The sequence below is a fragment of the Myotis yumanensis genome, unplaced genomic scaffold (genome assembly GCF_028538775.1).
Source record: "Myotis yumanensis isolate MYYU_CA2020_CCGP unplaced genomic scaffold, mMyoYum1.0.hap1 SCAF_14, whole genome shotgun sequence".
NCBI classification, from domain to species: Eukaryota; Metazoa; Chordata; class Mammalia; order Chiroptera; family Vespertilionidae; genus Myotis; species Myotis yumanensis.
The window spans coordinates 1,794,496-1,818,811 of NW_027223765.1; the positions used below are offsets into that span (position 1 = coordinate 1,794,496).

Below are 24,316 nucleotides of genomic sequence, written 5' to 3' on the forward strand. Positions count from 1 at the left end.
CGCACTGGGGGCAGAGGACGCGGCTCATGGGCCACCGGAGGAGCGCGGGGTGGAGGGCCTGCACGCGGAACGCAGGTCTGAGTCTGCGCAGAAAGGGAGAGGGGCAGAGAGAGAGAGAGAGAGAGAGAGAGAGAGAGAGTCAGAGTCAAGCACCCGACCAGTTAGTCCCGGCTCAGTGTCTGCTGGGGCGTCGGGAGCCGGAGCCGGGCCTGCTGTGGGGACGCGTGCGGGAACGGCAGCCGGGGACTGCAGGCGAGGTGCATGCTGGCCTCCAGCTCCCTTTTTATGCACAAAAGCCCACATTCCCTCCCTTTGCCAGTTCTCAGGCCCCTCTAAGCTCTCGAAAGGATGTGGTTTCAGAGCTGCCAAGTATGTTACCGCCCTCAGGAAAGCACTGTCCCTGCTCTTCACAGAAGAGCTCAGGACAAAACCCCGACTCAGAGCAAGGCTTTCTGCCCAGAAGTCAGGTCACACCGGGTCCTGACTTGTCTGCGGGAGGTGCCACGCCCGGCGGGGAAGCACTCCTGGGTGAGCTGTAGGATCAAAAAAAACGTCTTACTTTTCCCAAAGGAACTCAGGCTTCAGGTTTTACCACGTCCAGCACCTCCGGGCCTTCCTTCCCGCCGCCTTATACCAACCAGTGGGACAAGGAAAAGCTCTTTGTCTTCAAAGACCCTCCTTGTAATGGCAATTTTCTCTCAAGGAAGTTAAAGTAGTGGGCACCTTCCTTACTACTGAATATCTTCTTTTTTAAAAATATTTTTTTTTTATTGGAGAGACCAAGATGGCGGCATAGGTAAATAGGTAAACACCGGAGATTGCTGCCGCAAACAACCACTTCAAAAATACAACTAAAAGACGGAACGGACATCACCCAGAACCACAGGAAGGCTGGCTGAGGAGAGACTCTTCAACTAGAAGGAAAGAGAACAGCAAACCGAGGCTCAGAGGCGGCGCAGTGTGGAAAATACAAAGGTACCGAGGTGTGCGTGGAGCCGGCTGGTGGCTGAGGGCACGGTTGTCGTTTTCAATCAGGAGGGAGTCTCAGACTCTGAGCTCCAGATCCGGGCAAATCTCTAGGGACTCAGACTCAAACGGGAGAAGCGGGATTGTCTGGCATCAGTTGGAACGTGAGGGCAGCTTTCTCTCCAAGGTTTGCAGCGGTTGCTGGGGTTCTGAGAAGCAGAGCCTCTGGGAACGGGACTGAGAGCAGCCATAACTGCTCCCTCCGCCCGTCCTGTTGATCCCGCCCCGCCCAAGCCCTGCGCAGAGCCATTTGCCGGATAGCCTCAGGCAAAGGCTAGATTAGCACCTCTCCAGAGGACAGAAGTTTTCCCACTGCAGCAGACACAGCTGATTCTCACAGCCAGTTGGCCTGGTGGTCAAATCCCTCTAGTATTAACTACAACAATCAAGGCTTAACTAGAACAAGACTGCGCACAAAGACCACAAGGGGGTGCACCAAGAAAGCATAAAAAATGCGGAGACAAAAAAACATGACAGAAATGGAGGATATAGAACTAAAAAAACGCAATTTTGAGGGCTTTCAATAATGTGCTAGAAGCTGCCAATAAACTTGATGAGAGCCTCACGAAATCTAATGAGACCCTCAATGCTGTGATAAAGAACCAACTAGAAATTAAGCATACACTGACTGAAATAAAGAATATTATACAGACACCCAACAGCAGACCAGAGGAGCGCAAGAATCAAGTCAAAGATTTGAAATGAGCCGAAACTGGTTTGGCTCAGTGGATAGAGCGTCGGCCTGCGGACTGAAAGGTCCCAGGTTCGATTCCGGTCAAGGGCATGTACCTTGGTTGCGGGCACATCCCTAGTGGGGGATGTGCAGGAGGCAGCTGATCGATGTTTTTCTCTCATTGATGTTTCTAACTCTCTATCTCTCTCCCTTCCTCTCTGTAAAAAATCAATTAAAAAATAAATTAATTAAAATTAAAATTAAAAAAAAAAAAGATTTGAAATGTGAAGAAGCAAAAAACACCCAACCGGAAAAGCAAAATGAAAAAAGAATCCGAAAATACGAAGATAGTGTAAGGAGCCTCTGGGACAGCTTCAAGCGTACAAACATCAGAATTATAGGGGTGCCAGAAGATGAGAGACAGCAAGATATCGAAAACCTATTTGAAGAAATAATGGCAGAAAACTTCCCCCACCTGGTGAAAGAAATGGACTTACAGGTCCAAGAAGCGCAGAGAACCCCAAACAAAAGGAATCCAAAGAGGACCACACCAAGACACATCATAATTAAATTGCCAAGAGCAAAAGACAAAGAGAGAATCTTAAAAGCAGCAAGAGAAAGAGACTCAATTACCTACAAGGGAATACCCTTACGACTGTCAGCTGATTTCTCAACAGAAACTTTGCAGGCCAGAAGGGAATGGCAAGAAATATTCAAAGTACTGAATACCAAGAACCTACAACCAAGATTACTTTATCCAGCAAAGCTATCATGTAGAATTGAAGGTCAGATAAAGAGCTTCACAGATAAGGAAAAGCTAAAGGAGTTCATCACCACTAAACCAGTATTAGACGAAATGCTGAAAGGTATCCTTTAAGAAGAGGAAGAAGAAAAGGTAAAGATACAAATTATGAACAACAAACATGCATCTATCAACAAGTGAATCTAAGAATCAAGTGAATAAATAATCTGATGTACAGAATGAACTGGTGATTATAATGAATCAGGGACATAGAAAGGGAGTGGACTGACTATTCTTGAGGGGGAAAGGGGAATGGGAGATGCGGGAAGAGACTGGACAAAAATCGTGCACCTATGGATGAGGACAGTGGGTGGGGAGTGAGGGTGGAGGGTGGGGTGGGAACTGGGAGGAGGGGAGTTATGGGGGGGGGAAGAGGAACAAATGTAATCTGAACAATAAAGATTTAATTTTAAAAAAATGTATTTTTTTTATTGATTTCAGAGAGGAAGGGTGAGGGGGAGAGAGGTAGGAACACCAATGATGAGAGAGAATCATTGAGTGGCTGCCCCCTGCACGCCCCCCACTGGGGATCGAGCCTGCAACCCGGGCATGTGCCCTTGACCAGAATCGAACCTGGGACCCTTCAGTCCGCAGGCTGACGCTCTATCCACTGAGCCAAACCAGCTAGGGCCTGAATATATTTTTAAAGCTAGGAAGGTACTGGCAAGACTACACCTGCAAGTTCAAGACTGAAAAATAAAGTATGTGTAGAGCAAGAATATGGTTTTTCCTGAACCTCATACCGACAGGAGAAATGGGCGGCACAAGAACGCTGGTGCAGCTGCCTTAACCCCGAGCCGCCAGGAAGCTACGCCCATCCCACTGCTGTCCGCCCTCACTCCCCTCCACTCCGCCAGGTGGATCCGCAGGGCTTTGAGGCAGCGCCTCTTTGCTTGGCCTCTACTTCCCAGATCTCCTCCAGGATCGGGCTCCCTGTGCCCAGGGCTTCCCCAGGCTCCACTGTCCCCTACAGGGGTCCTGGACACCCCGTGTGGCTCCTCAGGCAGCCTGTGCCAACCCTCACAACAGCACTGCACTGCCGTCTATTTACTCGTCTGTCACCACCACCAAACCATCCCCTCTCACCTCCCTCCAGGACCCAAGGTCGTTCCTGGCACAGAGGAAGCGCTAAAAAGGTTTGTTGGACTGAATTAAATAACTGCAGAAGGCCCCAATGAATAAAAGCACATTACGAGCGTAACAGGAATCTCACTGTGGCAAAAAGGACTAAATCCACGTCTTACATTTAGGGCCTATGAATCATCTACTGGGTCAAGGCATTTCAACCCCAACATGATTTCGTCAAAACCCCGCTTAATCTTGTCCAAAGTGTCTGTTTTGGCAAAGGAAAGCCTAGCTTGGTTCCATACTTCCCCCCGACGCGACTCACACCCTCCACGCACAACCAATAAGAGATACAACACAGCAGCGCGAGGACCGGGACTGAGTCAGAGCATGTGACTTCCCGGTTCAAAACCCTGCAGTCTCAGCCCGTTTCAGCCCAAGTCCCAGCCCAAGTCCCTTACCAGAGCCTACGCGATCCCACAAGACCCGCGGTCCTCCCACCGCGTCCTCCGCTCCCACTGCTCATCACCGCACTCGGTCACACCGGCTGGCACGCGGCATACTTTGCACTCGATGGCCTTTGCACCTGCCTCGCCTTCTGCCTGGACCATTCTTCCCCCAGATACCCACGTGGCTAACTCATTCGCTTCCTTCAAGAGTATTGAGAAAGAGGATCAGCTCAAATGTCTTTCTCTTTAAATTTAAACTGCAAACCCACGTGGACTCCCCTTAACCTGCTCTACTTTTTCTGCTTTTTCGTGGTACTTACCCTCTTCTGACATAATATATATTTTATTTATCGATAATGTCTGTGTTTATGTTTATTATGATGTAAACTCATGAAGGAAAGACTGTCTGTTTAGGTCACTGCTATGTATTCTCCTAACTGCCTGGAGGAGTGTCTGGCACATGGCGTCCACACAATAAAAACAGCTGGTAAATGACTGCATGAACGTGGTGTTTGTTACAGATGTGTGCGGGAGGGTGGGAAGTATGTAACGTGAAAAAATGTTTGTGAAGGACAAGTTCTTTCTTTCCTTTTTCCTATTAGGGCTGTAGATAAAAAATGTTTACAGGCTAATCTAGGGCCGAGACCAGAACAAAGAGGTGGCTTTCCAGAGGACAAGGCATGTTGGCCCCAGGACAGAATTCCAAATCCACACACAAAGAAAAGGCAAAATTCTGCATTTGGACTCAAAAAGATGTTAGATGAAAGAAACAGTTTTAAATGTGCCTGGATAAGAATACCAACAATAGCAACTAAACAAAATATGGAAGGGAAAAGCCTAGGACAGTGACGGTGAACCTTTTGAGCTCGGCGTGTCAGCGTTTTGAAAAACCCTAACTTAACTCTGGTGTTGTTTCACATATAGAAATTTTTTGATATTTGCAACCATAGTAAAACAAAGACTTATATTTTTTGATATTTATTTTGTATATTTAAATGCCATTTAACAAAGAAAAATCAACCAAAAAAATGAGTTCCCGTGTCACCTCTGACGCGCGTGTCATAGGTTCGCCATCACTGGCCTAGGAAGAGGATGCGAGCAGTTTTATTAATAATACAAAAGAGAACAAGGGGGAAGCAGGCAAACATACAGATAATCTCAATAATAAAGGATGAACCACATCAAAGAATTCCAACCAAATTTAGAAAAGACAATGTAAGTTGGTTCACTTTAATTCAACAACAGAGTGAGCCTAGAAAGTGGCAACGAACAAAAGCCCTGGCGGCGAGCACCTGCCATCAGACATGGGAGCGAACAAGGTCAGGGCTGTTTTAGCACGAGGCAGGCGTACCCACAGCAAGACAACAACTGGTCACCACGTCCCTGAGAGGGACAGGCGCAGGCACACTCAGCACGCAGACCAGCAGGCTCGAACTCCAAGAAGTCTGGTTGGAATTCCAAATTCGGTGGCCAACCTATTTTTATAGCCTCAAATTAACCACTTGAGTGTGATATGCAATCTTTTTATACAGGGAAGCATCCTTGGTGCCTTCACATTCCACAGGTATGCTTGAAAATTTCCTCAAATGTTGGTAAGAAATAGTTTATAACTCCAAGATTTCCACTACCTCTTCTGAAGTTAAACATATCCATAACAACAGTATCATGCCCTTTCAAAATCATACAAAATATTTTAGTTTTTTAAAAATTAAATTTAAACTTGGTTAGTCAGGAATGCTAGGCAAAATTCTGGCAATAATGTATCTTTAGTTTGTTTTTTACTCTCTGATATAATCCAAGGTCAAAATAGCAAAAAGAACACAATGGGCCGATACGTCATTCTAATAGAAAAGAACAGCACCCAAAGCAGGTTCTACAGTTCTGGGCTTTATGAAAGCGAATTTCAGAAACAATTAGCTCACACAGACTCTGACAGGAAAGACAGCGAGTGCCCTTAAATTCACGGGCGCACAAACCACAGAGAAAACCAACAGGAAGGCTATGTGTTCTCTGCAGCAGCGGTCGCCAACCAGTGCTCCGCGGACCCCTGGTGGCCCGGGAGGTCCGAGAGGTTGGCGACCGCTGCTCTAAGGCTCGTCAACCAGAGCCTGCGCCTCCCGACGCCTGGCCCACTCTTGCTTTTCCCCACAAGGCGGTGGGCACTGACCGGCAGGCAGCTCAGGGCGCAGACAATCCTTCCCCACGTGGACCGCCTGTTGGGAGCAGGTGCTCACAGACTCCTCCTCTGAGGATGGAAATGCACGGATGTTTTCAAAGGAAGAAGGCTGCCTCCTTGAGCCTGCCCTTCCCATCTACCAGGGCCTGGCACGGCCCTCACCTAGAACCCAGAGGTGTGTGCCTAGGCCGAGAGCAATCTGGGTTTGAAACGAGGAGACAGGAAAAGGCTTACAGGGATCCATTTTGTTGTTTGTTCTCAGAGAAGAGATGAAGAATTGTTTAGACTCCTGGGTCCTCTCCCAGGGCCACGGGGCAAGTGACATCCTCCTGAGAGCAAACAGGAGCGAGGAGGAATGGGAAGTTGGCAGGAGGCCGAGATGTGCCAGCCCATCAAGAAACAGCCAGAACAGAAATAATTTAGGGCAAGAGAAAAGCTAGAATCCAGTGAACCCCTTTCCTGTTTTTACTGGATTTATAAAAATTAGAAACCTGTGCTTCCATACACACACACATATTTTAGCAAACATCCTTTTGAAAATATCTTTCTCGACTGTGCTGGAATGAGTGGGGGACGGGGAGGATTGCAGGCAGAATTTTAAACACGGGCCCCAGTGATCCAGGGGAATCAAAATGAGACGACCAGAAGAGAGGAGGAACAAAGGTGTCCCTCCTTCTCGCCTGAAGGGGATGGTTCTGAACGAGGAGCCACAGGACCTTCTGTGCTGTGACTGACACTCCTGGGAGCCACACCTGAGCCGGGGAAGTCTCTGCCTCACCTGTTCACAGGTGAATCTGAACACGGTCAAACCCAGAAAGCACACACGTGGGAGGATAAGATAGATGGTTCTGAGAGGAACAGAAAACCACAGAACACTTAAAACGAGACTGTCTGGCCCTGGCTGGAGCAGCTCAGTTGGTTGGGCATGTCCCATCACCCCAAGGTTGCCGATTCAATTCCCAGTCAGAGCACATGTTGGGTTTTGGCTCAATCCCTAGTAGGGGGGCATCCTGGGGGCATACCAGAGGCAGCCGTTCTATATTTCACTCTCGCATCAATGTTTCTCTCTCTCTCTCCAAATCAATTTAAAAATTTTAGCCCGGCTGGTGTGGCTCAATGGTTGAGCATTGACCTATGAACCAGGAGGTCATGGTTCGATTCCCAGTCAGGGCACATGCCAGGGTTGCAGGCTGGATCCCTAGTGGGGAGTGTGCAGGAGGCAGCCGATCAATGATTCTTTCTCATCATGGATGTTTCTATCTCTCCCTCTCCCTTCCTCTCTGAAATATATATACAGAGGACCAGTGCACAAAATTCATGCATAGGTAGGGTCCCTAGTGGCTGCCAGCCAGGGCCTTCCTTTGTTCCACGCCTCCCCCTGGTGGTCAGCGCACATCATAGCAGGCGGTCAAACTCCCAGTTGAATTTCCGAGGGGGACAATTTGCATATTAGCCTTTTATTATACAGTATAGGAGATATACATATATATATATTCTTTTTAAAAAATGAGACTGTCTAAAATGCCAAAATACAGAATGGGGAACATCTTGGCCTCCATATCTCATACTGCCCGTCCCACTGAAGACCCCAAACTGAAAGAGAAGCTTCGGCGCAAGTGAAAGAAAGATGCGAAGGGACGGGACCAGGCCTGCTCTCCCAACCCAGGTTTCTGCTGTGGCTGGTCACTCCGTTCCCTTTCTCCCCTCCATCCCCGTGTGGCCCAGCGTAGGGGAGGCTGAGCTCCGGAGGGGAGGCTGAGGCGGAGGGGAGGCTGAGGCGGGTGAGCACACTCTAAGTGGCTGGGAAACTGATGGTACCGCCCTATGGCATGTCCCTCGGTAACATTGTTTAAATAGAGGCTGCTCCGTTTCAGAACAGAAACAAAAGAACAGCAATTCTTGTCCCTCACCCGAATGTCTAGTAGCTGTAACTCTGGGTTTAGAACTGAAGGTCATCCCTGGTACAAATCTGCTACCTGCACCAGCGCTCCCCACAGGGTCGCTGTTAGAGAGGCGCCATGTAGAAAGGACCCTCCTGCACCGGAGAGGTGACGCTGAACCTCTGGCCACCGCACTGAGCCTGTCAGAGACCCGGAGGCCTATTGAGAACCCCTCCCGGGAAAGACTCCCAGCTTAGAGCGTGAGGACTCTCCACGATAAGGAATGATGGCACCAAGAAATAGCTCCCGTCTTTCCTATGTGCCTCAATGATAGCACAAAACCGCTAGAACTCCAAAGGGGCTTTAAATAACTGAGTCTGCACTATTTTAAAAGGGGCACCAGGAGGCAACGCCTACAAACCAGGTATGGCCGCAACCAGAGCCTCCTCCGGCAGCGAAGTCACGCGCTCACATGTCTTGGCACCATCTCCTCTGCAGACGATCTGAAAACACAAGCAAAGACCAACTCCTCGGCCATGGACGCGGGCTGCGATGCGTCCAGCTGTCGCCGGGACATAGAGTGCCCACCACACCGGCTCCGCTAAGCTCTGCTCTTCCGGGAGCGCCTGCTGCTCCACACACGCAGGTTCTCCCCTGCGAGGCCCATGCTCTCGGGCTCCTCGGCTCCTGTCCTCCTGCGAGGCCTTCCCCGCTCCAGGGCCAGACAGCGTGATTCTTCACACAGTCAGACGTTCAGAGAGCCAGGCAAGGGGACCCCAGGCTGCCCCTCCAGCAGCACCACACACACACAGTGACAGGTCGGAGCACGCATTGCGTAGATCGAGGTCTCACGCAGATGAGCAACACGCAGCTAGTGAGTGTGGGAGCTGAGCTGGAGCGGAGGTAAAGGACCTGTTTAGCACCTCACAAACCACAAGAGTTAACTGCGTCAAGCAGGTTGGCTTATCGCTATGCTCTACCCTCCTAAAACACCAGGATTACATTTAAGCACCTTTAAATGGCAGACAAACACTTCCACCTACTTCACAGAGAACCGGCGTTCCAGAGAGATCGGGACTAACTTCCAACCACACAAAGCATCAACACTTCCCCGTGTAGGAAAGTGTAGTTAGTGACTGATGTCTTCAAAGAAGCATCGTTCCTTAAAAGCAGTTCCAAATCTCTTCGTTCTCTCAGCTTCCTTTCCTGACCCTCCTGTGACATAAAGAACTGAAAAGACACTCAGTGGTTAAGCATCGACCTATGAAACAGGTCACGGTTCGATTCCGGGTCAGGGCACAGGCTCAATCCCCAGTGGGGGGCATGCAGGAGGCAGCTGATCAATGATTCTCTCTCATCATCGATGTTTCTCTCTCTCTCCCTCCCTCCCTCTCCCTTCTTCTCTGAAATCAATTATTTATATATATATATATATATATATATATATATATTTTTTTTTTTTTTAAAAGGAACTGAAAAGCCTGAACATGCAGAGCTCTCAGGAGTCTGGGAGTCAGACACACAAACGACCACTATGAGTGATAAAAGAGGGTATCACTACAATTCCTACAGGCATTCAAAATAAGGTAATATCATGAACAATTGAATATCAATAAGTTCAACCACCTAGACAAAATAGAAAAAGTCCTCAAAAAAATACAACTTACCAAAACTGTAAGGTAAAATATAAAATCTGAATAGCCTTATATCTATTAAGAAATTTATCAAAAATCTTTCCCAAGAACACTCCAGACACAGGTGGTTTCACTAGTGAATTCTACCAAACATTTAAAAAAGAAACAACACTAATATTGTACATTTTCAGAAAACAGAGAGAGAAAAAACACTTTCTAACTTGTTTTATGAATTCAGGTAGCGCTGATAACAAAATCTAAAAGGAAACTTGCCATAAAAGAGAGAAATGAAAAACATTATAGACCAGTATCTTTCATGAAGACACAAAAATCCTTTAAAAATGTTTAGCAAAACAAATCCGATGACATAGAAAAAATAATACAACATGACAAATGGAAATGCAAGGTTGATGAAGTATCTGAAGACGGACCCAATGTAACTCATCATATTAACGGGAGGAGAAAGACCGTCAATAGCGCTCGCCTCCCTCATCCTAGAAGGCGATGGCCACAGGAGGAAGGGGAACTGCGAGGGCCCGCCAGGGCGGCACCCGACACTCCGCCCCAGCCCCACGCAGGCCAGCGCCTCTCCTCCACGACCGATGCGTTGAGCTCGGGCAGCACTCTCCCTGGAGCACCTGTGTCAGCCCTGGAGGCAGCGGCTGTTCCGGAGAGTACTAGGTGTACCGGTTAATAATTCGGATTGACCCTTTACCAGTTAATAATGAGGACTGACCCTTTACCGTTAATAATGCAGATTGACCATTAACCGGTTAATAATGCGGATTGACTATTAATTGGTTAATAATGCGATTGACCCTTTACTGGTTAATAATACAGACTGACTATTAACCAGTTAATGCAGACTATTAACCAGTTAATAATGCGGACAGACCACTTACTGGTTAATAATGCGGATTGACCATTTACCAGTTAATAATGCCGATTTTGTCATCAAAGAAAACACAATAATTTCAAGAGAAACATCAAAAGTGCTTTATTCAACGTAATGTCCATCGCTAGCTACACATTCCCCCATCTTTCAGGTAATTTGTGGAGACCGTCCCAATAGAACTTTTCTTGTTTTGAGGCAAACCATTCTGAGACCCAATTTTCCACTTCTTCGTACATTTTGAAGTGCTGCTCAGAACGTGCGTGTGCCATCGATCGGAACAAGTGGTCATCTGAAGGCGCGAGGTCTGGTGAATACGGCGGGTGGGTTCATGCTTTCCAGGCAAGATCTTTTTTTTATATATATATTTTATTGATTTTTTACAGAGAGGAAGGGAGAGGAATAGAGAGAAACATTAATGAGAGAGAAACATCGATCAGCTGCCTCCTGCACACCCCCCACTGGGGATGTGCGCGCAACCAAGGTACATGCCCTTGACCGGAATCGAACCTGGGACCTTTCAGTCCACAGGCCCATGCTCTATCCACTGAGCCAAACAGGTTAGGGCCAGGCAAGATCTTTTAATGTGTCTTTAGCTGGTTTGAAGTGTGTGATGGTGGGTCATCATCAAGCAAAATTACTTTGCCGTGTCTTCTGGCATGTTCTGGTCGTTTCACGATCAAAGCGTGGTTCAAATTGATTATTTGTTGTCAGTAGCGATCTGTATTAATGGTTTCACCTGGTTTGAGAAGCTCATGACACACCACACCTTCCTGATCCCACCAAACACAGAGCATTGTCTTCTTTCCGAAGCGATTTGGCCTTGCAGTCGATGTTGACGGTTGACCTGGATCAAACCATGATTTCGTGCGTTTGGGATTCTCAAAATAAATCCACTTTTCATCGCCAGTCACAATTCGATGCAAAAAAGACTTTCTTTCGTGCCGTTGAAGCAACATTTTACTGATGACTTTTCGGTTTTCCATTTGTCTTTCGTTCAGTTGATGTGGCACCCACTTTCCTTCCTTTAAAATCGTTCCCATTGCTGTAAACGATCGGAAATTGTTTGCTGAGCAACGTTTCATCTTTCTGCAAGTTATTTTTGAGTTTGACACGCATCTTCATCCAATAATGCTTGGAATTGTTGGTCTTCAAACTTTTTCGGTTGACCTGGATGTTCTTTGTCTTTCACATCGAAATCATCCCTTTTAAAGCGTTTAAACCAGTGTTCACAAGGATCTTGAGATGGAGCATGTTCACCATAAGCTTCCCGAAGTATACGATCACTTTCAGCAGCACTTTTCTTCAAAATAAAGTAATGAATTAAAACTTCCCGCAAATGCTTTTTTGGCACGGAATTCAACATTTTTAAACATAAAAATATCTATGATGTTAACACCTTCAGCAAATTTGACATATGAAGTTTTGAAGCTTGCTGCCAATACAACAAAATAGCAGACATATCAAATCGCATATATATCAACATATGTGTAACTCCATCTATTGAAAAAAATCCAATTAACCGGTACACCTGGTATATGCTGTTCCTGTTACTTGGAATTCTCTCAACTTCTTACAGCCAATCTCTCATCACTCCAATACACTCTTTTAGTTAATAATTCTTTCAATTAAACTTTATCCATTCTAATTATGGTGTGTTTTCAGTTTCCTCAAATGTAAAATGAATGGACTATACTAGTCTCATAAGGCTATTAAAACAAAATTCCTGGGGGGAACAATTAGGGGGTGGAGGAAAAAAGAAAGAACTCATGGACAGACAATATGGTGGCTGTGGGGTGGAGGGGGGTGAAGACAGAAGAGGGTATAAGGGGATAAACGGTGATGGAAAAATAAAATAAAGGGGAAAAAAATTCCTTCTCTCATCCACTTAGATATTCAAGAGAAAAACATGCAGACCAGGAAATAAAGATCCCAATAGAGTAAGAAGAATATTATGTATTGGTCTCTTCCCCCAAAAAACTTAAACTATAAATAAAATACAGACACTTACAATTTTAATAAAATGCCCTCTAAAGCAGCAGTATTTAAAGAATAATTTTCTCACTTCAACAAATTTCCACATGAAATTTTCATTCATTTAAACCTCTACCTTACTTTCCATCCAAAAAATATCATTTTAACAGCTTCATAAGAATCAATTTAATTATTTAAGAGATTTGGAAAGTTTTAAAAGATAATTCTGATAACTAAGTTCTACAAAGAACCCAGTGGTCACTGCACACGGGCCCAGGAGGCAAAGATGAAACAGAGGCCATATGCCAGGCAGAGCTCTGAGCGGGCAGAGTGTGCAACAACTGTCGCCGGGAAGGGGGCTTAGGGACCAACAGTCACCACCAAAAGCACTGCCTCTGCTCCCGAAAGCTACAACCCAGCACCCCCGCCAGCACCCCGCTGTGCTAGTTTTCCAACACCACACACGCAAGAGCATCAGACAAGGAAGCCAAGCGTTAAAAGTGACCTGTTCCGCACGACCACCAGTCTAAAGAGGTAGCGCCATCGTGGTACCTGGGCCTGGACGGTGCCAAGGCACACGTCGCCAAGGCCAGGCTCACCGCGAGACGAAGGATGAGTTCTGTGAACCCTGTGATGGCCGAGAGCCTCCTGGCCTGCATCAGCCAACGGAATTCCAGACACACGACAAGCACGGAAGTCGATTTTGCAGCAAACAGACCCCTCAACCCAGAAGCTGTGTCTACTTGCGACAGTTCCTGGCTCCGCACTCCCAGCCTCAATGGAATGCCCACAGGTTCTCGGCTCGGACGGGGGACCTGAAACCTGGCGGAATGGGACATGCAGCGGGGACCTGAGGGCCACAAGGGAGGAACAGAACCGCCCGAGCCCGGAGGACTGCCCTTCAGCCTCTCCTGAGCCAGGGCCCCCTCTGACCCGACCCAGACTGGGAGTCGGAGCAGTTCCACTCTGAGCTGTGGTTGGGAGAGAAAGGAAAACATATGCACACACACTTGTGCAAGAACACCTATTGCATCTTTATTCCTAACAGCCAAACACCAGACGCACCCAAACGCCCATCAGCAACCGGACAGCCAGAAGCAGAACCGACTGAGCGGTCAGGAAGAGCAAGCACAACAGGAGGAGGAGCCTTGAAAAGCAGCCCTGGATCGCCTCCGGGGGCCTGGAGGGTTCTGTTCACAATCCCTGCGCACACCTGCGGGAAATGCGGGGCTCCGTTCCTGCGAGCCGCCGACCACACTTTTGTCATCCAACCAAGACATAACCTCCCAGACCCCTCACTGTATATACAGGACATCCCCTCAGTCTAGTTCTGTTTAAGACACTGTCCTTACAGGTCTGCTCGTTAACGCTGCCCTCAGCCACCGGCCCTGTAACTGACACCTGCACACACTCAGCGCGTGTCCTTCGCGAGGCACACCTTGCACTTGGGAGGATCAGTCAGCTCGCACTCCAGCGCATGCTTGGGAGCCATTTCAGGCAGCAAATTCACCAACGAAAAGTGCAACAATATGGAAAACCGTGGCTCTTAATGCATCGCTGAAGGACCTTGTTTACGGTATTAGGGCTGAAACAGGAAAGTGTCGCCTTGTCCCACCTCAGCTGGGAACATGCACATTCCGCAATTCAAAACTTTTACCATTTCCAGTAGACAGTTTTCTTTGACCAGTGAAATGGCTCAAATTTTGCCCTAGCTGGTGTGGCTCAGTGAATAGAGCAGTGATGGCTAACCTATGACACGCGTGTCAGAGGTGACACACGAACTCATTTTTCTGGTTGATTTTTCTTTGTTAAATGGTATTTAAATATATAAAATAAATACCAAAAATATGTCTTTGTTTTACTATGGTTGCAAATATCAAAAAATTTCTATGTGTGACATGGCACCAGAGTTAAGTTAGGGTTTTTCAAAATGCTGACACGCTGAGCTCAAAAGGTTCGCCATCACTGGAATAGAGCATTGGCCTTCGGACTGAAGGGTCCCAGGTCTGATTCCGGTCAAGGGCACATGCCCAGGTTGCGGGTTAGGTCCCCAGTTGGGTGCATGCAAGAGGCAGCCGATCAATGATTCTCTCTCATCACCGATGCTTCTCTCTCTCTACCCCTCTCCCTTCCTCTCTGAAATCAATACAAATATATATATATATGTGTGTATATATATATATATATATATATATGAAATGGCTCAAATTTTAATTCATTGCCAATTTTAAAACTTGGGAAATTTCACATAAAAATCTGGATTTCTGCTTTTCTTAAAAAAAAAAAAAGTCACAAGATCTGATAGCACAACTGGTTGGAACTGAGCGAGTGACCTTTACACAGGGCCTGTGCTAGTTAGTTCACCGAGTGCCCGCCACTCCCACTGCCCGTCCCCTGCTCCCCTCACTCACTGCCAGGTGGCCCTGGGGCAGATGCATCACAGACCCACCAGATGTTTACAATGTAGCGCTGACTGCAAAAAGGTGCACCACAGGCTGTACACATGATCTCGTTGTAAAAATCATAAGACAGGAAAGAAAGCCTGGATATACTAAAACTAACAGTGAAGTTATGGCTGCTCCTTTATTTTTATTTCTTGTTGCTCACATAGTATCTATTTTTAAGTTAGTGTATATACATTACTCATATAAAAGTCATGTGTCTTTATAACCGTCTTGAGATGTAATTCACCCCATTTAAAGTGTACAATGGCTTTCGTATATTCGCAAAGACGTGCAACCATCACTACAATTTTAGAGCAAACTCATCCCCTCAGACTCAATGCCACAGCCGTCAGCTACATTCCCCTCCTCTCCTCCGCCCCACGCCCTGAGCAACCACATCTACTTCCTACGCTTAGACATCTGCCTGTTCTGGACATGTCACATGAACAGAATCACGTATTATGTGACCTGTGTGCTTGGCGTCTTTCACTTAAGCATGATTTTTCCAGGTTCACGCCTGCTGTAGCATGTGTCAGCACTCTTCCTCTTTACCGCTATGTAATGTTCCATGTTATGTACACACATTTCCTTTTCCCAGGTTCAGCTGACACATGTGTGAGCTGTTTCTCCCTGTGACTATCATGGATAATGCTTCTGTGAACACACATATGCAGGTTTCCCATCCCTCCTGGGGAATCTTAGGAGTAGGACTGCTGGGTCGTATAGTAACTCTATGTTTAACCATTTAAAGGACTGCCAGGTTATTTTCCAAGTGGCTGCATCATTTACATCCTCACCAGCTGTGTCCAAAGGCTCTGATCTGATGTCTTCACCCCCTCGCCGACACTTGTCGTCATCTGACTTTTTGGTTACAGAGTTCGCTGTCTGTAAGTGTTCATTCAACCATCATGTGCCCCGATTTTTTTTATGGACTTCAAGGTGCTCGCCTTTTCTAGTAACTTTAGACCCGAGAAGAGCCAGCCCTCGCCTGCTCCCCGCCTGCACTTCACGGAGGAGTTTAGGAGCAGTTTCCAAGCCCTCAACCAAACAGAGTCCCTAACAGGGACCCAGCACTAAAGGGAACAGTGTCCCCATCAAATCGCATTGATAATGCCTCCTCCTAAATGTCACTTCAGGAGAGTCCTGAGCACCTTTCACAAAGGAACCCAGATGTTTCGGTTTTCTCACTCGGAAGCCATTGCCCACATCCTGCTGGAGAAGGGGAGAGAAGCGAATCTGACTTAAAATTGGGGCGAAGTGCAGATCCACGGGGACAAGCTCCCTCGCCCCGCGCCAGAGAGCGCACTGCCAGCCTCCCTGGCCGCCACCACTGCTCCTGCGCCTCGGGCAGCACTGGGAAGGGCGAGCGGCTAACACTGCCCACACGTTCGCAGCGGCCAGGGTGGCAGAGACCAAGTTCCACCAAGAAGAGCCTCAGATCTCAGCACCCAGTGCCCTGCTCTCCCAACACGTCTCCCAAGAGTCCAAACGGGCATCTTAGGAAGGGGGTGGCCGCAGCCACTTCCGAGACTCAGTTCCTGTCTCAGGCGTCGTCGCCGGGCCCCTATGGCCGCCAGTCACCTGCGCCACCACTTCAAGCAGGGCAGGGCGTGGAGCTCCATGGCCCCCAGCCCCCACTTCTACTTGCCCCTCCCCTCCATCCTGTTGAATTACAGAGGGTGCTTCCCACTTGGGTAAATGGAGCACGTTCTTGTAAGTATTTGGTCCTCATCTACCACACACAGGTGCACAGTCACAGAAACACCGTCTCTGTAGTAAGAGGCTAAGACTTATCAGAGGAAACAAAACTGTTTTTAAAAGAGCAAACACCATGGTGCTGTTGTCTGGGGGCGATGCTGCTGCTGCAGGAGAGGGAGCAGGGCATCCCCAGGGGATGGGATGTCTGGGGAGCGTTGCATAAAGGCAGGAAGGCCCTGAGCTGGGTACCAGAGACATGAGACAGGAAACTGAAGGAACAGGGGACCCCTAAGGGCGCAAAACTCACTGGATTCAGCTGGTGATCTGTGTAGAGAAATAACTAAGTGTGTGAGATGTTTAGTAAAGCCTTTGACGAGCGGGGATCAGGCCAGCTAACCCTGGAGAGGTGGGCTGAGGCCAGCTGGCCAGCAGCACCCTGAATGCCACATCAGGACATCAGATCGCATCCCACAAACCCGCAGCAGTTTCTGACTTCAGTGGAGGGTCTCCAGTCTGTGAAGCGTGTCTGTTGCTCACTGTTACAAGTGCGGACATTTCCAGGCGAATGACATAAAGACAAAGAAGTTTAAGTGGCCAGAGGGCCTGCTATTTTATAACAACATTCTTACTTATCTGCAATTAGAAAAGCCCGGCACAGCAGTGCTGCCGTTAGCTACCTCTGGGTAATACCATACTGAACGAATCAAGCATCATAAATACTCATGAGGTTGTGAAAGCATTAAACGAAGGCAATAAAAGTTCTTGGGTATTCTGTAACTTCCTTGGGGCGGCAGTTCTAACATAGGGTTACACCATGGATGCCATGGATGGACTTTAATGAGCCCGTGAACCCCTAAAATTATATGTAAAAGTTAGTGTTGAAAACTCACTAAGGGGAGAGTCTGTCACTTGCTACAGCTCAGAAAGGCCCTAAACAGGCCATAAGCCTAACTTGGGGTTATTTTAACAGAAAACAGCAATAATTTAACCAGGTGGCTGCCTTCCATTTCTAAAGGAAGCATTACTGGGGGGGGGGTAGCTTGGGACAAGATTGAGAAGCTTCTGATATTTTAGTGTCTCCCTCCTTTCTTACCAAGAACTGCCCAAGGCAGCTGACCAAAGATTCTCTCTCATCGTTGATGTTTCTCCCTCTCCCCTCTCCCTTCCTCTCTGAAACCAATAAAATATATATATAGTAAAAAAAAAAAAGAGCCCGAGGAACTGGTCTCACCAAGGTCAAAACTCATTCAAGATTCACAAAATGACTGGAGGGAAGGTAATGAAATAAACAAACAAAAGACCACTCGACACCCCCCCCCCCCCCCCCCCCCCCCCCCCCCAGTGAGGCTCCCAGCATCTGCTCCAGCGGCTCTCAGACCAGCAGAGGGTTCCGTCCGGATTAAATCTGACGGTGACAGGCCCTGACCCAGGTGCTCCAAGTGCCGCTGCCTGCCTTCGCGGCGGCCTCGCGCGGCTTTTTGCGTGACCACATCCGGGCGCCGGTGCGGGAGGCCGGGACCCGCCGGGAGGGGCGGGAAGGGTGCTCCGCACCGGAAGGCTCCCGCGCCCCAGCCGCCCACCCTCGCCGGCCGCTCCCACTGGCAGGATGCATCTCGTGGCTGAAAGTTAAGTTGGCGACCCCATTCCACGCGCAACGACAAAAAAAATAAATAAAAGGTGCATCCGTTTTCCGATTCCAACGCCTCCACGTTTTCCTGGGCTCGTCGCCCGCGCACGATCTGTCTCCTTCGCAGGTAAAACGAGCCGGGCACCCCCGGACCTTCTCCCGGGGCACGAGGAGGGAGGCTGCGCCGCAACTCCCCGAAGCGGCGGTCGGGGCCCAAAGACATCCGGTCCCGACACCAGCCGGCATCGCGGGCTCCCAACCAGGCCCTCCGGGGAGAAGCACCGCTGAGCTCCGAGGGGCGCGGGCGGCGGCGGGGGCCCAGGGCCTTCGCCCGCCCCGACCCGCAGGGCCCCGACCCCGGCCTGCCTGGCGCGGGGCGTGAGCGCGTCTGAGTCTCGGGCCGCCGGCAACCCACTCGCAGGAGCGACATCGAAGCGAGAGGAAGGGGGTCTCCCGCCCGGGAGCCGCCCCACGCCCCGGAGGGCACCGGCTGGCACCGGGCATGGGCCCGCGCTGCGGCTCCGCGGCGCCCAGGGCTTCGCTCGGAGACGCCGGTTTCCCGCTCCCCAGCGGCCGTGCCCCGAGCGCGGGGCTCTCGGACCTCCACCCCCAGGCGGTCCCCGGGCCGGGCGCCAGCATCGGGGAGGCTCCACGGGCGGCCGCGGGACGCTCAGGAGATGCTGTGCCGACATCCCAGCCCTGCGCGCGCCCGCTCCGACCCGCGCCCGCCGCTGCCCGCCCCGCGGCCGTCAGGCCGGTCCATCCGCCCGGGTCCTGTCACTCACCGGCCCGGCCCGGGCAGCGGGCGCCCACGGCTCCCCACGGGAGCTGGGCCCCCCGGGCCTCCACGTTTCTGCCCGCCCCTGGCAGGCAGCGCAGGCGGCTGAGCCCCGCAGCAGCGGCCCCGCACCGGCCGCTCGGTCCAGCTCCCGGCGCTGCCCACTGGGTACGGATCAACAACAAGATGGCGGCCAGCCGAGGGGGCGGGGGCCGGGCGTCATAGTAACCAGGGCGGCAAAGAACCCGCCCCCGGCCGAGACTGTGCCCAATGAACAACCTCTTCGCCCGACACCCGGGGAGTGCTTCCCGCTGACAGGCCAACCTGCCTGTCAATCAGAGCCAGCCTCCCGAGGCCCGAGCCGAACGCTCCGGCACGTGACTGTGACGGCACCGGGGGCGCATGCGTGCGGTTCCCGGGGTGGTTGGCGGCAGAGCTTTTGCGGGTGACTCCGAGGCCGTGGCGCCCTTGGCGTCTCTGCGTCCGCGACTCCGGTGCGGACCCGGCCGCGTCTCCCTGCGCGCACGCGGCGCGCCTGGGCCATGCCTGCTGGGCGCCGTTTGCTTTTCTTGGCCACGCCCCCGGGAAGGGAGGCGTTGCTGTCCCCCGTGCACTGGCGAGGAAACTGAGGCGCAGAGGGGGAAGCGGAGTCAAGGTCACGCCACCTCTGCCCGTGGAGGCGCCGGGTTTAACGCCCATTCCCAGCGGTGTTCCCCGCTTTGGCCCCGAGTCCCGGGGTGCAGCCGGCAGTACTGTCCCGAGCAGCGCCTGCCCCGCGCCCACGTTGCCCCTCCGTCTGGAGTCCAGTTCCCCGCACAGCCCCTGGCACCCCGCGGGCACTCTCCTCCTGCCCCGGGGTGTCTCGTCCTGAGATCCTGTGCCGGTCGTGATAGGCCTCGGAGGCCGACTGCAGTCCTGGGCTCGGCTTCGAGGCCCACAGCAAGTGCCCGGCCCAGCCAGCGCCATCTGTGGCCCAGGATGCCCGTCTGGCTCTAGAGATGAAGATTTAATGAGCCCTCGGGGAAGCCCGCCTGCCACCACTGCCCACAGCAGCCTGGCTCGCGTGTCTGCCCCCGGGCGCTCGAGCTCCAACTCCCTCGCTTTAACGGGAGCTCCTCGACCTGTGCTCCCCACAGGGCGCCCTGGCTGCTAACCCCCCCGGGGGCACCGGGCTGGCTCAGGAAGGGAGGCCTTCCAGCCCCGGAGCGGACGCCGTCCACAGACTCGGCAGAGGGGAGGCTGAGAGCGTGGGGATACCCAGCCCGGAGCCTCCCGGGGCAGCAGCGCCTGCGGAGAGCTGGCAGTGTCCTGGGACCTAGGCCCCACTGGGCGTGCAGTGGGCCAGCCCTGCCCGCGGGCCTGGCCATGTGCAGCAGCTCAGCTCAGCACAGGGAGGGCTGAGGGCCAAGGAACCAGGCGAAACATCAGGAAGAAATGGGAACCACCGCTCAGAAGAGGGACGCCTGCACGGCCATCCATGGCACCGTCTCTAGTCCACACCAACCCGCCTCAGTGCGGAAGCTGCGCTCCCTCCCGGGAAAGCCTCCCCCACAGCAGGCAAGCTGCCCCAGAGCAGAGCGTCCTCCTCTCCTGGAGGGAACAGCCCCGCCCACAGGACCAGACTGTGGCTCGGCAGAGCCTTAATCGGGGCCATGAGCGCACTGGACATCGCCTTCCCCAAACGCACCTTCCTACGCCCTGTGTTCCCACGAGGCGGGCGGTCTCCAGGGGAGAACAAGGAAGCACAGATCCCAGAGCTCCTCCCACGGGTGGGTGACAAGGCTGGGCCTTCGCTGTTTGTAATTTTGTTTATTATTGAATCAACTTGAAAACACAGCCCAGGGTCACGTGAAGAAATTCCCACGCAGTGAGGCAGCTTCGTGGCCTCAGAGCCAGCGCCAGGCTCCTGAGCGCGTGTTGAACAGGAACTCTCGGCCTGTCCCTGAGGGGCGGGGGGCGGTCAGAGAGGAGACACTGCTGGCCCAGCAGCACCGTCCCTCCCCCAGGACCCTGGGCGGGAAGCCCCTTTCTGCTGGATTCAACCTGCCCCCCCCCCACCCCCTTTCTCAGAAAATTCTTTGAGGTCGAGCTCAAATGCGCAGGAAGCATCCTTGAGTCCCCAACACTGGACACCAGGTCCCCTGAGCCAGGGCAGATTACTCCGCCACAATTCATGGGTGACCATGGGAGCCTCTCCACCTCCCCTCCCCCGCCCCCCACGGGCAGCAACCAGAGCAGCTCTGAGTCCACTATTTCCCGGGCCCACGGGTGTTTGATAAACGTTGGCTGAAAGGTGAGTGGGGATGAGAACAGACCCCGTTCAGGGAAAGAGTAGATGGTGGGTGCCTGGCGGTAGGAGGAGATGCCGAGATGGGGAAAGGAGAGGAAGTGGGTCCGGGTGGGGAATGGGTTGGGAAGAGGGGGGCTCACAGGAGTCCTGGGCTCTGCCATCAAAATGTTGCTGTGGGAAAAACAAGGGCGCATGAGTGGGACCTGTCCACGGGTCAGAGCCCGCCTGCAGCCTGCCTCAGGGTGGCCCTCTATCGAGAGGGGCAGGGTTGGCAGGGGGAGCTCCCAGCAGCCTCGGTGCCCCCCCTGCACAGGACGGGGGTCGACATACCAGGCTCATGATGCTGCCGGGTGCCTCGGGTGTCTCCATCCTTGGCGCCTCCATGAACCCCTCAGAGGACCCCCACAGTTCCCTGGATCCTGGAGGAAAGTTAGAGCAGGGCCACAGGATGAGGCTCTGGGCCTCAGCCCGAGGTTAAGTGACGGACTTGCAGGCACCCTGGTGTGCGGAGCAGGCTGGCCTGTTTAGCAGCAGAGCCTGGGCTGGTTTGCTCGGTGCCCGCAGCCCCTGGGCCCATCGAAAAGGCCAGGAGGAAGGGCCGAGCGGTGCGGGCGGCAGACCTGCTGGCTCCAGGCGCCAGCGCCATTCATGCTCCCTTCGTGTTGGGGAGAGCCTGTGCCTGTGTGCCGTGCCCACATTGCTGCCCGCCACCTCCTGGGTTCAGCTCTGTGCCCACAAGAAACGCCGAGGTTTCCGGTGGAGGCCGGGTAAGGAATAGGGCCAGTGCCCCAGGCACACACACCGGGAGGCCAGGCCTGGGCCGCCACACCCATCCCGTGCCAAGCCTGGGCTCCACCAGCGATGGCGACAGCTTCCTTCCCTGGCCTCTGTGCCTCTAACTGCCACCTCTGGAGGGAGGGCAGCTCCCTGACTAGCAGCCTGTCTGCTCATCCCCGTGGGCTTTGTTATCACATCTCGGCTGCAGCCGCCTCTCACAGGTGGGGTCCATTCACGGGCCGGGGGGGCAGGGAGCACCCTACCCCCGGAGATGCCTGCAGAGGAGCCAGCCCAGGGCCAGGAGCAGGGCGCCGGTCACCGTCAGCAGCACCACAAACCAGGGCTCCGGCTGCCAGAAAGGCTCTGTGCGGGTCACAAGCAGGGGCGTCATCGCCGGAGGCACCTGAAATGGGGCACAGCTGCACCCTGTCCTGCCCGAAGCCCTGGTCACCCCGCCTTCGAGCCCCTCAAGGCTTGCCGCGCCCCCCCGGACACACCCCAGGTTTGCTCTCTGGTCCTGCTCTGTGCACCAGCGGTTCCCTCTGGAATGCCTTCCCCCAGGCTCTGCCCGGAAGACTGGGTCTCCTCACCCACCAAGAGCCTCTCTCCCACCCGCACGGGCCCGGGGCCCCCCTCACTGTGGCTCTGCTGGTGCTGGTGGCCACGGTGCTGGCCCTCCAGGGAACCAGATGCACAATGACCGTCGCTGTGGTGCTGAGGTGGGGGGTGGAGGGACCTGCATCGGCCACGCGGATCAAGAGCTCATAGGTCTGGGGCTGCTCTGGCGGGGGGGGCCCCCAACAGGCGGTCGTCATGCAGCAGGGCGGCTCCTTGCTGGCGGAATCGGCCCTGACTATTCCCTGAAAGCAGTGGCAGGTGGAGGGGACCATTGCTGGCCTTGCCTGCTCCTCTCCCACATCCTGGTGCCCCCGGGCCTCACCTCCCACGAGGCTGTAGGAGAAGGCCTGGCGCTGTGGCTCCTGTGGCACCCGACATGACAGCTTGGTCACCTCCATGCCGCTGCCCGGGGAAGGGTGGATGGTGAGTTCCTGGAACGGGGGCTCGCACTCGGGGGTGTGGTCATTCACGTCCTGCAGGCAGGTGGCCAGGTCACCTCTCCCCAGAGCCCCCGGCCCGCCCTCAGCCTCCTCCCGCCACAGCTAGAGCCTGGGTATCAGGCAACAGGCCACAAAGCTTTCCCCATGATTCCCTCCTCCCCCCGACAGCCAACCAGTGGAAGAAACTGAGGCACAGAGTGAAAACTCAGGGTGCCAGAGGGAGACCCGAACCCTCTCGTTCTCCCCCAAGGCCTCGGGGCTCGCTCACCTCCACCTCAATGGCCACGGTGCAGGAGCCGGAGCGGGGCTGAGCCGGGCCCGGGCCTTGGCTGTGGTCGGTCACCAGGACGGCGAGCCTGTGCAGCCTCTGCTGCTCATAGTCCAGCGGCCCTAGGAGGCGAACCTCGCCTGGAAGGGGTGACCGTGCTCAGCCTGCAGCCCGCTCTGCCTCCGCCCTGCACCCCAGCCCGCGAGGAGGTACCGCTGAGCCGGTCCACAGCAAAGGTAGCAGGCCCGCCGGGGGTGTGGTACTCAACGCCGCCGCGAGGGTAGTCCGTGTCCGTGCCCACCACGGAGCCCAGCAGCGTGCGGGGCCCTGCATCCTCGCGGACCCCGGAATGTTCGGGGGGACACAGGTCGGGGAGAACTCGTTGACGGGAGTCACCATCACCAGTACTGGCACCTCAGCTGGAGGCCATTAAGCAGTCAGAGCGCCGGCCTGGGAAGGGCTGGGGGAGACCTGTCCCTGTGGGGGGGTGGGGGGTGGTCTAAGGAGAGAGAGGCGCCTGGTGGGAGGGAGCGCTAAGAGAAGAGAGATATGTGTGTGTGTCGTCCCCTCCCCCCCCCCCCCCCCCCCCCCGTACAAAATGGAGACAAACAGCCCTACAGTTTTGAGGGAGGAGAGATGACCCCATCCTGAGAACAGGACCAGGGAGCAGAACACGCCTGTCCCGACCGCCCAGCCCTGGGGGTCACTCACTGCTCATCGGGGGCTGACCACCGTCCAGCACCAGGAGGGAGGCCATGAGCTGAGGGCAGGCCCCAGGCGAGTCGCAGTCTAGGGAGGCATTCAC

General features: G+C 52.8%; 1 protein-coding gene across 1 annotated transcript; it reads right to left on the bottom strand.

Annotated features, from left to right (window-relative positions):
- Position 1: 1 nt before the first annotated feature.
- CDHR4 (cadherin related family member 4) lies at positions 2 to 24,313 on the bottom strand (the record flags this gene model as incomplete). Its single annotated transcript, XM_070391439.1, is given in 13 exon segments — positions 2 to 83; positions 20,806 to 21,060; positions 21,549 to 21,579; positions 21,739 to 21,827; positions 21,906 to 21,986; positions 22,450 to 22,588; positions 22,824 to 22,982; positions 22,984 to 23,045; positions 23,126 to 23,276; positions 23,512 to 23,651; positions 23,725 to 23,857; positions 23,860 to 23,930; positions 24,223 to 24,313. Coding segments are annotated over 12 exon segments (1,203 nt in total), but the record flags the coding sequence as incomplete, so codon positions are not given.
- Between the last annotated feature and the right edge of the window lie 3 nt (positions 24,314 to 24,316).